Source organism: Salmo trutta, chromosome 1, assembly GCF_901001165.1.
Source record: "Salmo trutta chromosome 1, fSalTru1.1, whole genome shotgun sequence".
NCBI classification, from domain to species: Eukaryota; Metazoa; Chordata; class Actinopteri; order Salmoniformes; family Salmonidae; genus Salmo; species Salmo trutta.
The window spans coordinates 56270422-56282643 of NC_042957.1; the positions used below are offsets into that span (position 1 = coordinate 56270422).

At 46.6% G+C, this 12222-nt stretch overlaps 1 protein-coding gene across 2 annotated transcripts in view; it reads right to left on the minus strand.

Moving 5' to 3' along the window:
* LOC115201796 (acyl-coenzyme A thioesterase 1) overlaps window positions 1-3919 on the minus strand; it is a 38282-nt gene extending 34363 nt beyond the window's left edge. The window contains exons 1-2 of one of the 2 annotated variants that reach the window (XM_029765674.1): window positions 3123-3919; window positions 2087-2292 (exon numbers count right to left, since the gene is read on the minus strand). In XM_029765674.1, the coding sequence (XP_029621534.1) occupies window positions 2087-2292; window positions 3123-3657 (741 nt within the window). In that variant the 5' untranslated portion in view covers window positions 3658-3919. The remainder of the gene's footprint in view (window positions 1-2086; window positions 2293-3122) is intronic. The other variant, XM_029765675.1, reaches the window with a different exon arrangement.
* Between the last annotated feature and the right edge of the window lie 8303 nt (window positions 3920-12222).

A 12222-nucleotide genomic window follows, 5' to 3' on the forward strand; every position in this document is an offset into this window, starting at 1 on the left:
TCAACATTCACAAGGCCGCAGGGCCAGACAGATTACCAGGACATGTACTGCGAGCATGCGCTGACCAACAGGCAAGTGTCTTCACTGGCATTTTCAACCTCACCCTGTCCGAGTCTGTTATACCAACATGTTTTAAGCAGACCACCATAGTCCCTGTGCCCAAGAACACTAAGGTAACCTGCCTAAATGACTACCGACCTGTAGCACTCACGTCTGTAGCCATGAAGTGCTTTGAAAGGCTGGCCATGGCTCACATCAACACTATTGTCCCAGAAACCCTGGATCCTGGACTTCCTGACGGGCAGCCCCAGGCGGTAAGGGTAGGTAACAACACATCCGCCACGCTGATCCTCAACACAGGGGCCTCTCAGGGGTGCGTGCTCAGTCTCCTCCTGTACTCCCTGTTCACTCATGACTGCACGGGCAGGGACTACAACACCATCATTGCATTTGCTGATGACAACTGTGATCACCGACAACGACGAGAAAGCCTATAGCGAGGAGGTCATAGACCTGGCCGTGTGGTGCCAGGACAACAACCTCTCTCTCTCAACGTGATCAAGACAAAGGAGATGATTGTGGACTACAGGAAAAAGAGGACCAAGCACACACTCATTCTCGTCGACGGGGCTGCAGTGGAGCAGTTTGAGAGCTTCAAGTTCCTTGGTATCCACATCACCAACAAACTAACATGGTTCAAGCACACCAAAACAGTCGTGAAAAGGGCACGACAAAACCTATTCCCCCTAAGGAGACTGAAAAGATTTGGCATGGGTCCTCAGATCCTCAAAAGGTTCTACAGCTGCACCATCGAGAGATCCTGACTGGTTTCATCACTGCCTGGTATGGCAACTGCTCGGCCTCTGACCGCAAGGCACTACATTGGGTAGTGTGTACGGCCCAGTACATCACCGGGGCCAAGCTTCCTGCCATCCAGGACCTCTATACCAGGCGGTGTCAGAGGAAGGCCCTAAAAATTGTAAAAGACTCCAGTCACCCTAGTCATAGACTGTTCTCTCTGCTACGGCACGGCAAGCAGTACCGGAGCGCCAAGTCTAGGTCCAAGAGGCTTCTAAACAGCTTCTACCCCCAAGCCATAAGACTCCTGAACATCTAGTTAAATGGCTACCCAGACTATTTGCAGTGCCCCCCCACTGCTACTCTTTGTTGTCATCGATGCATAGTCACTTTAATAACTCTACCTACATGTACATACTACCTCAACTAACCGGTGACCCCGCACATTGACTCTGTACCGGTACCCCCTGTAAATAGTCTCTCTAGTGTTACTTTACTGCAGCTCTTTAATTACTTTTCTCTCTTCTTGTCTATATTTTTTTGAAACTGCATTGTTGGTTAGGGGCTCGTAAGTAAGCATTTCACTGTAAGGTCTACACATGTTGTAGTCGGCGAATATGACTAATCAAATTTGATTTGATTAGGTTACCAGATTAGGAAAAGCCCCAGGGGAAGCAATTTGCCCCACCATTCTGGAACCTGTGGTGTCACCTCTGCATCATCGGTCCCAAAAAAATCATTATTGTAGTGGGGGGCGGATGCAGTTTGTCAAACATGTGGGTCAAAAATCACTGATGTATTGCAATTGCAATAAAATTGGCATAAAACACAACCATTGACTTAAGGACTCAAAACCCAAAATTAGGGACTTATGACTTGACCCGAGCTATTGAATTTGGAACTTTACTTGAGACTTGCCCATTATTACTTGGGACTTGACTCGAGACTTGAAAGTTAAGACTTGCTTAGGGCTTTCAAAATTGTGACTTGGTCTCACCTCTGTTAGGTGGTCCCTGATGAATTTGCTAACACAAGTGGGGTCCCGCCCCCAAAAAGTTGGAGAGCCCCTGGTGTAGAGCAAACAGAAGCCACTAGATAGTAGCATTTACACAGCTAACAAAATACTGAAGCATAGTGAGAGGAACCTCAAGGTGACATTTTCTTCTCATGGAACAAATGGCCTATATTCACAATGTGTCTGAGTTAAGAGTGCTGGACATTATATGGTGCTGGACACTACACTCAGATGTTTTATGAGTACAGGCACTGATTTTCTTCCTCCACTAACCTGTGGCTGTCGCCTCAGGAAAGTGATTGCCTCTTCAAAGTACTCCAGGTCAAAGTATTTGGGCACGGTTCTGGGCATGTCCTGGAAGCCATAGTAGGCCAGAGCCAGAACCACAATGCCTTTGTTAGCCAGCAGACTGGCCCGGACCTCTGATATACCTCCACCCAGAGTATACACATCCAGTACACCGGGGAATGGACCCTGCCCTGTGAGGTTTGGGGAATAAAAGAGGAATAGGAGAGAGTGAATAACAGAGAAATGTAGGACTGTTTTGTTACTCACTGCAGGTGGAGATGCTTTCTGGCCTACCTATATAAAACCTATGCAATGCAAAGTAGGCTTTGTTATCTAATGCCTTGATCATACCGACAGTGTCAATTCTTCCCTGTGGCTCAGTGTCTTCCCTGTGGCTCAGTTGGTAGAGCATGGTGTTTGCAACTCCAGCATGGTGTGTGCAACGCCAGGGTTGTGGGTTCGATTCCCACGGGGGGCCAGTACAATAACAAAAAAAAATATGAAATGTATGCATTCACTACTGTAAGTCTCTCTGGATAAGAGCGTCTGCTAAATGACTAAAATGTAAAGTAAATGTCATTGGATTTTGGTACATATGAAGTTTGCCTTGCAGCGTTGCAGTGCATTCTGTGTGGTGCATACGTTGGATTTATTGAACGTATGCATCAAACTGTATGCGTACAGGGCTTGACAGAAATGGTAGCAGAAGGTGAATGTTGAACTTTTGTTACACACATATCCAGATGATGCTGTGGACCATTTTGCACAATGCAATGACGCTATCCGTGTGATCAAGGCATAAGTTTATAGGCCTTCTAAACTGTAATTTGTGTTTTTCTTAGGAGAGCTCACAACAAAATATTTAGACACTTTTCAATCATAATATAGGCCCCTTCGTTAAACAGGTATGAATACAGTACATAACAATCTATGGATTTCTATTGCCTTAGAACTTAATCCTGGTCCCATAGACACAAAAATATAATTTCCCACTTCAAGGCATTTTGAATTGCCTACTAACCGGGTGGTAGAAAGAGGACTCCCCGAATTCTCCCTTCTTTCATGCCCAACGGTATTCTCCTTACCCCTTCCGTCATGAACCGCCTCTCGTTGGTCTCTGTGGCCAAGAGCTCACCTGTGTCCCCATGCAGCACTTCTATGTCAACCATCATTGAAGCCAAAACATTTTTTTTTAACAGTTTGCTGTGTGGAGTCTCGGCCGCCATGGCCCAAAACAAGCCCATGGATTCAACTCCCGTGTAGCTGCCACCCAGAGAGGGAGAGCGACACAGGTCCACCTGTCCGCTAGCATCTGCAGCGACCAGAGCGGAAGCTCTGAAGGTGACCCCTTTATCGTCCTTGAGTTTGGACCTCAACTCTACTTTCTGGTGTGGAGAAAGTCCATCTACCTTCACGTGCACCGGTTCGTCGAAGAAACAGCGAGGGCTGGGGAGAAGCCGGACGCAAACCTGTTGCGAATTCGACCTCAGTGATGTTTGAAACCGTATAAACCATATTTTTGCGATAACTTCACGGCAAGCCCGTTGATGCAACATGACCACAGATAGAACAAGTAGCCAGATGTTTCACCGGATGTATAAATCTGAAGCATCCGGTTGAAACTTCCACTCGGTTTTGACTAGATGGATACAGCTTTTGTCGAGTTCACTTTTCGTAAGTTAGGATAATTAACATAGCAGGTTAGGAATAGAGTTAAGGGTTAGCTAATATGCACTTTTGACGTTAATTTGACAAAAGCTGTAGCCACAGCATACTGTCTTCGCTATATCCCTTCTAGCCATGACCTTTCAACTAACCACCAAATATGGCGAAGTATCATTGGCCGTGTTCGAGAGCCTCAAAATGACAGCAGATGACTGCCGGATCTACAAATCACCTCGCGTCATACAGTACATAAGAACTCACTACAATTTGTAGGTCAGTCAATGGTAGATTGCGGTTTTGATCCTCTCGAACACGGTCATAGTCTTACGTCAGTTCGGTTCACCCCTACGCGACGCTCGTCCTTCAACCGATCTTGGAGTCATGGCTAGAAGGAATCCAGCTTTTGTCAAATTGACGTCAGATGTAACTTTTCGTAGCGGTTTATGAGGATTTACGCAGCAGGTTAGGAAAATGTACGTCGCAGGTTAGGTTAATTACTTTAATGTTAGGAAACGAGTTGGGGTTAGCTAAAATGCTAAAAAAAAATCGCCTTTTGACGTTAACTTGCCAAAAGCTGTATCTCTTCTAGCCATGATCAGATCTTGGTATGTTTGCAGACATGGCTAGGAGTCAAGCTTTTGGAAAAATTGCATTTTAGTTAACCCTAACCCTTTTCCTAACCATAACCGAATGATCCTAACCTGCTACGTTAATAATTTTTTGTTGTTGTTGCCAGCACTGAAGACATCTATATCGTCAGCTAATACAGCACTAGTAAAGGCCCAGTGCACTACTTTTGTGAAAAGATTTAAACTAAATGTATTGGAGTGTTTACCAGCATTTGTAACTTGAGTCTGATAATTGTCTGTACGAAACAGTTCATCTGATAATACTTGTTGGAATATAAAAATGCTTGATATATGTTTTTCAGTTTCTTGAAATACTTTGCAAATAGCTTATTTCTATGTGAAAAATGAAATGCTCTATTCATTCCTTTTTCTAGACGCTCTTATCCAGAGAAACTTACAGTAGTGCGTGCATACATTTTCATACTTTTTCGTACTGGTCCCCCGTTGGAATCAAACCCTAGTATTGCAAGCACCATGCTCTACCAACTGAGCCACATCATCACATCACAAACCACTTGATGTCTCAATGTACTCAATTACTGTGTTGAGCATTGTTTTTATTCAAGGTTGATGGAAAGTCTAACGGTACAAACCTAGATGACCAGCCTATATTCAATACAGTAATGTACATTTACATTGTGGTTTGTAAGGATGATAAATTAATACTGCACAAAAAGTGGTTGTTTTCCATGTTATTTGATCAAGAAAAATCTTTTATTTGATGTGGATGTTTTGTGTCTTTTCACCTTTTCACCTTTTGATGTAAATGTTTGAATGTTTGGTTTTGTCCTTTCTGGATTCCATTAGAATGACAATCACAGCGAAATGGACAGTGAAAAATAAGGGTAGGTTTTTAAAGAATCGAAGGACCATGAATGTAATAAGAAACCTTAGGTGCTGGCTTAAGGCAGGTTTCAACCACTACAGAATGTCCGGTCAGAACAGGGATGAGGCAGATGTCCAGGTTAAGGGGAGTTTAATGGAAGAAGTTGTCCACATTCACACACACATATCTGACCACTCATGGTTCAGATAACTGAGAATCATGTCCAGTGAGAACTGACATTAATTATGTGGTTGTTCAGATGCACGCACAATTAAACATCAGACACACAGGGATTCAGTCCACAGGAGGACAAGTTCAGCAGGAGGGGAAACTGTGGAAGTGCTCATCAAGATGGGGAAAGCACGTTTCTGACCACACAGCGTGCTGGTGTCATAGACTAATTGAAACTGAAGTTCTGGGAATCAAGACCACTGATAGGCTGAAGGAGATGTGGTGATAAATATTTGGCGTGACCTTGACCAATAAGACACTAACAAAAGTGGTGGGTCTCTGAATGGGAGACTAAGCTGCCCGACTAGAACTAACCAGAAGGGATGGCTAGAATCAGCTGACTGAAGCTGGCCGTTTTAACAGCCACCCCCAAATGTGTTGTACAAATTTTAAAGGGCAGCAAGAGCAGACAATCACTGAGAGGAATGACGTGAAATGTAGACCAGATGGGCGACTGGTCCAACAGAAGGCTTGACTTTTGTTGCACCTGGCCGGCCTGTCACGAAGGTGCTTGAGTTCACCAGACCAGGGAGAGTGATACTGTGGGGGCCAGTGCAGGCTGTAAAGCAGTTCTGGAAGAGGGGAGCCAACAAGATGCAGTGGTGGATCTGGTGACAGCTGCCCCCTCTGCCCAGGAACAGGCAACAAGAGTACCTCAATGGTGAGGGCTTGTAAGACCCCCAGGGGAGGAGCAGGAGTCATATTGACCCCTGGCACAGTGTCAGCTGAGGACACCAGGACGGGAGACCGCAGGGCCACAGTGGCAGAGCTTGACGAGGGTGTCAGGACTGGAGACCTCAGGGCTGCAGCAGCAGAGCTCGATGAGGACCCTGGAACTGGATACATAGGCATCTGGAGCCACGAAGCAGCAACGGGCGGTGGCCACCGGACAGGCCGGACCTAGGCAGAGAGACCAGGTGAGGGCCCCGGATCAGAAGTTTGGGCCACAGCAGCAGAGCTCGATGATGGTCTCAGTACGGCAGGCGGCGAAGGTTTGGCCGCAGGTCTCAATGAAGTTCTCAGGACTATAGATCACAGGTCCACAGCAGCAGAGTTCGATGAGGGTCTCCAGACTGCAGATGGTGAGCCCACCCCATCGGCGAAAGGAAAGGCCCAAGGGACAGGAGTTGGGGTCGGCTGGATCTCCACAGCAGCGACGGGTGGAGATCTCAGGACAATAGACGGCTGGACCACCATGTCAGCGAATGGAGAGGGCTCTGGGACCGGAGCTGAGATCAGCTGAATCCTCACAGCAACAACAGGTTAAGATCTCAGGAGAGGAGAAAGCTGCACACCTGAAAGAGAGGGAGAAAAAGTAGCAAAGGTGGACCCTGGGTCCAGGAGAAACTTGGGGCCTGACAGAGCTAGTGACTTTGGGCTTGACTGGGCTACAGACTGTGAGCTAGGGATGTTAGATCTATCAGGACAGAAAGCCCTGATCCTACTGGGATAGGAAACTGGGGACCCAGCTTTGCAGGAAACTGTGAAGCAACTAGGTGATCAGAGAACTGAGGGCTAAGATACTATGGACCTACATGGCTATAGACTGAGGACCTAGTAGGGCAGAAGGTTAGGTGTCTCCTACGATCAGACACTGAACACGTCGGTCAGGAGGGTCCCCCACGGGCACGTCAGGAACGTTCCCCAAGGCTGGAACTAGCGGGAAACAGTTTGTAAGGGCTAGCAAGAACCCCAGGGCTGAGACCGGCAGGTTCCACCAGACCGGGACTGACAGGGGTTGGACAGCAGACACGGACCGAGCCACTGCAGCAGAGACTGGAGGGGGCTCCCAAGGAGGAGCAGGGAGACGTCTTTGGACAGCAGTAGGCTGGAGGTCGAAGGTAGGACTAGGCAGATCCCACCAGACAGGGATCAGAGATTTATGAGTGGCAAGGCTGGACATGGCCTTCAGCACGAATATCCTACCAACGGGACATCAAAAACTGTAATATCCTATGTTTCACGGAATCGTGGCTGAGTGACGACGGATATTCAGCTAGCGGGATATACGCTGCACCAGTAAGATAGAACAGCACACTCCAGTAAGACGAGGGGGGGGGTGGTCTGTGCATATTTGTAAACAACAGCAGGTGCACGAAATCTAAGGTCTCTAGATTTTGTTTGCCTGAAATAGAGTATATTGTGATAAATTGCAGGGCCACACTACTTGCCAACAGAGTTTTCAGCTATACTTTTCGTGGATGTTTATTTACCACCACAGACAGATGCTGGCACTAAGACCGCACTCAGTCAGCTGTATAAGGAAATAATCAAACAGGAAACCACTCACCCAGAGGCGGCGCTCCTAGTGGCCGGAAACTTTAATGCAGGGAAACTTAAATCAGTTCTACCAAATTTCCATCAACATGTTAAATGTGCAACCAGAGGGAAAAAAATTCTAGATCACCTGTACTCCATCCACAGAGACGTGTACAAAGCTCTCCCTCGCCCTCCATTTGGTACATCTGACCACAATTCTATCCGCCTGATTCCTGCTTACAAGCAAAAATTAAAGCAGGAAGCACCAGTGACTCGGTCTATAAAAAAGTGGTCAGATGAAGCAGATGCTAAACTACAGGACTGTTTTGCTATCACAGACTGGAACATGTTCCGGGATTCTTCCGATGCCATTGAGGAGTACACCACAGCAGTCACTGGCTTTATCAATAAGTGCATCGAGGACGTCGTCCCCACAGTGACTGTACATACATACCCCAACCAGAAGCCATGGATTACAGGCAACCTACGCACTGAGATAAAGGGTAGAGCTGCTGCTTTCAAGGTGCGAGACTCTAACCTGGAAGCTTACAAGAAATCCTGCTATGCCCTGCGATGAACCATCAAACAGACAAAGCGTCTATACAGGGCTAAGATTGAATCTAACTACACCAGCTCCGACGATCCTCGTCTTATGTGGCAGGGTTTGCAAACTATTACAGACTACAAAGGGAAGTACAGCCGCGAGCTGCCCAGTGACACGAGCCTACCAGACGAGCTAAATCACTTCTATGCTCGCTTTGAAGCAAGCAACACTGAGGCATGCATGAGAGCATCAGCTGTTCCGGACGACTGTGTGATCACGCTCTCCGTAGCCGACGTGAGTAAGACCTTTAAACAGGTCAACATACACAAGGCTGCGGGGCCAGACGGATTACCAGGACGTGTGCTCCAGGCATGTGCTGACCAACTGGCAGGTGTCTTCACTGACAGTTTCAACATGTCCCTGATTGAGTCTGTAATACCAACATGTTTCAAGCAGACCACCATAGTCCCTGTGCCCAAGAACACAAAGGCAACCTGCCTAAATGACTACAGACCCGTAGCACTCACGTCCGTAGGCAAAAAGTGTTTTGAAAGGTTGGTAATGGCTCACATCAACACCATTATCCCAGAAACCCCAGACCCACTCCAATTTGCATACCGCCCAAACAGATCCACAGATGATGCAATCTCTATTGCACTCCACACTGCCCTTTCCCACCTGGACAAAAGGAACACTTATGTGAGAATGCTAGTCATTGACAATAGCTCAGTGTTCAACACCATAGTACCCTCAAAGCTCATCACTAAGCTAAGGATCCTGGGACTAAACACCTCCCTCTGCAACTGGATCCTGGACTTCTTGACAGGCCACCCCCAGGTGGTGAGGGTAGGTAGCAACACATCTGCCACACTGATCCTCAACACTGGAGCTCCCCAGGGGTGTGTGCTCAGTTCCCTCCTGTACTCCCTGTTCACCCATGACTGCATGGCCAGGCACGACTCCAACACCATCATTAAGTTTGCAGACAATACAACAGTGGTAGGCCTGATCACCGACAATGACAAGACAGCCTATAGGAAGGAGGTTAGAAACCTGGCTGGGTGATGCCAGAATAACAACCTATCCCTCAACCTAACCAAGACTACATTTTTTTTTTTACATTTTAGTCATTTAGCAGACACTCTTATCCAGAGCGACTTACAGTAGTGAATGCATACATTTCATAAATTTTTTTCCCCTCGTACTGGTCCCCCGTGGGAATCGAACCCACAACCCTGGCGTTGCAAACACCATGCTCTGCCAACTGAGCCACATGGAGATGATTGTGGACTACAGGAAATGGAGGACCGAGCACGCCCCCATTCTCATCGACGGGGCTGTATTGGAGCAGGTTGAGAGCTTCGAGTACCTTGGTGTCCACATCAACAACAAACTAGAATGATCCAAACACACCAAGACAGTCGTGAAGAGGGCACGTCAAAGCCTATTCCCCCTCAGGAAACTAAAAAGATTTGGCATGGGTCCTGAGATCCTCAAAAGGTTCTACAGCTGCAACATCGAGAGCATCCTGACTGGTTGCATCACTGCCTGGTACGGCAATTGCTCAGCCTCCGACCTCAATGCACTACAGAGGGTAATGCATACGGTCCAGTACATCACTGGGGTTAAGCTGCCTGCCATCCAGGACCTCTACACCAGGCGGTGTCAGAGGAAGGCCCTAAAAATTGTCAAAGATCCCAGCCACCCCAGTCATAGACTGTTCTCTATACTACCGCATGGCAACAGTTTTTACCTCCAAGCCATAAGACTCCTGAACAGGTAATCAAATGGCTACCCGGACTATTTGCATTGTGTGCCCCCCCAACCCCCCAACCCCTCTTTTTACGCTGCTGCTACTCTCTGTATATCATATATGCATAGTCACTTTAACTATACATTCATGTACATACTACCTCAATTGGGCCCACCAACCAGTGCTCCCGCACATTGGCTTAGCGGGCTATCTGCATTGTGTCCCACCCACCACCCGCCATCCCCTCTTTTACGCTACTGCTACCCTCTGTTTATCATATATGCATAGTCACTTTAACCATATCTACATGTACATACTACCTCAATCAGCCTGACTAACCGGTGTCTGTATGTAGCCTCGCTAATTTTATAGCCTCGCTACTGTATATAGCCTGTCTTTTTACTGTTGTTTTATTTCTTTACCTGCCTATTGTTCACCTAATACCTTTTTTGCACTATTGGTTAGAGCCTGTAAGTAAGCATTTCACTGTAAAGTCTACACCTGTTGTATTCGGCGCACGTGACAAATAAACTTTGATTTGATTTGACAGGGCCCAGACAATTTGTAAGTCGCTCTGGATAAGAGCGTCTGCTAAATGACGTAAATGTAAATGTAAATTATGGACCAACTGACATCCAGAGGTGTCAGCTGTAGTAGGAGTAGGGTTCTCCCTCAGGGTGAACTCTGGTATCTCCTCCGTTACTGGAGAAGGCTGTAGGTCTTCCTTCTCGCAAGCAGGCAGGTAGGTAAGGATTAATCTTGGGTCCAGAACAGGGGTCAATGGAGATGGCGATGGCACAACTGTGAGAACCAATTGAGACTCTGCGACAGGAGCTGGTTGAAACACATCTGTGGGAGTGGCGAGCTGAAGCTCTAAGCAGGAGCCGGTGTAGTAGAACCTACTACTAACTTGAGCTCCATTGTCGAAACAGGCTGGATCTGCAGGGCTGGGGTCGGCTGGAGCACAGTGGTAGGGTGCTCCGCCAGGGTGAGCTCTGGTAGCTCATCTGGCCCTGGAGAAAGCTGTAGCACCACTGTGAGAGACTCCACAGCAGGGGTCGGATCCGAGACCGGGGCTAATGGTGAAGCTGATGTGGATTGGCACTGCGTCTCAAGCATCTTCTGACGTCTGGTGTCAATGAGTTGGTCGCGCTGGTCGCGCTGGCACCGCAGAACCTCATTCTGGCGCTTCTGGTGTAGTATCTGTTGCATGACAATCTCTGAGATGATGTCATCAACTTCTTGGGCAGCTTGGTGGCACAGGTCTCTGTTCTCCCCCTTTAAGACGTCTTTCAGTTGTAAGAGGAGAGAACTGTTGAAGGACTGGCTGAGAAAGTCAGGTGACAACTGGCAGTATCCATCAGTTAGTACTGGCAACGGTGGTCGGGTGAACTGTATGAACCTTCCATCTTCCAGACTGCTTCAATGAGCTTATCAATCTCGTCACACTGGCTGGGTGAATCCTGCATGATACTGTTCTTTATTATACAACTACCTTTTTTACAAAGCGGAGATACTGATATTTTTTTGCCCAGTGCTACAGACATCTATATCTGTCCGCTAATACTAGTGCACTACTTTTGTGAGAAAAAAAATATACATATTTACAGTACCAGTCAAAGGTTTGGACACACCTACAGTACTCATTCAAGGGTTTTTCTTTATTTTAACTATGTTCTACATTGTAGAATAATAGTTAAGAAATCAAAACTATGAAATAACCCACATGGAATCATGTAGTAACCAAAAAAGGGAAAATATATTTTCTATTTTAGATTCTTCAAAGTAGCCACGCTTTACCTTGATGACAGCTTCTGCACACTCTCGGCATTCTCTTAAGAAAACCAGACGGTACAATGACCAGGGATGTTCTCTTGATAAGTGTTTGAATTGGACCATTTTCCTGTCAAAATGTAACAAGTACTTTTGGGTGTCCGGGAAAATATATGAAGATAACAGTACATCCTTTTCTTTAGGAATGTAGTGAAGTAAAAGTTGGCAAAAAATATAAATAGTACAGTAAAGTACAGATACCCCAAAATCTACTTAAGTAGTACTTTAAAGTATCTTTACTTAAGTACTTTACACCACTGGGGAAACCAAGCCAGGACAAAATTGCCATATTATAACCTACTGTATGTGTTGTGATAATTGTGTTGTTTGCTCTATACCCTGCTTGTTCATATGCCTTGCCACTGTAATATATAGGTCTAA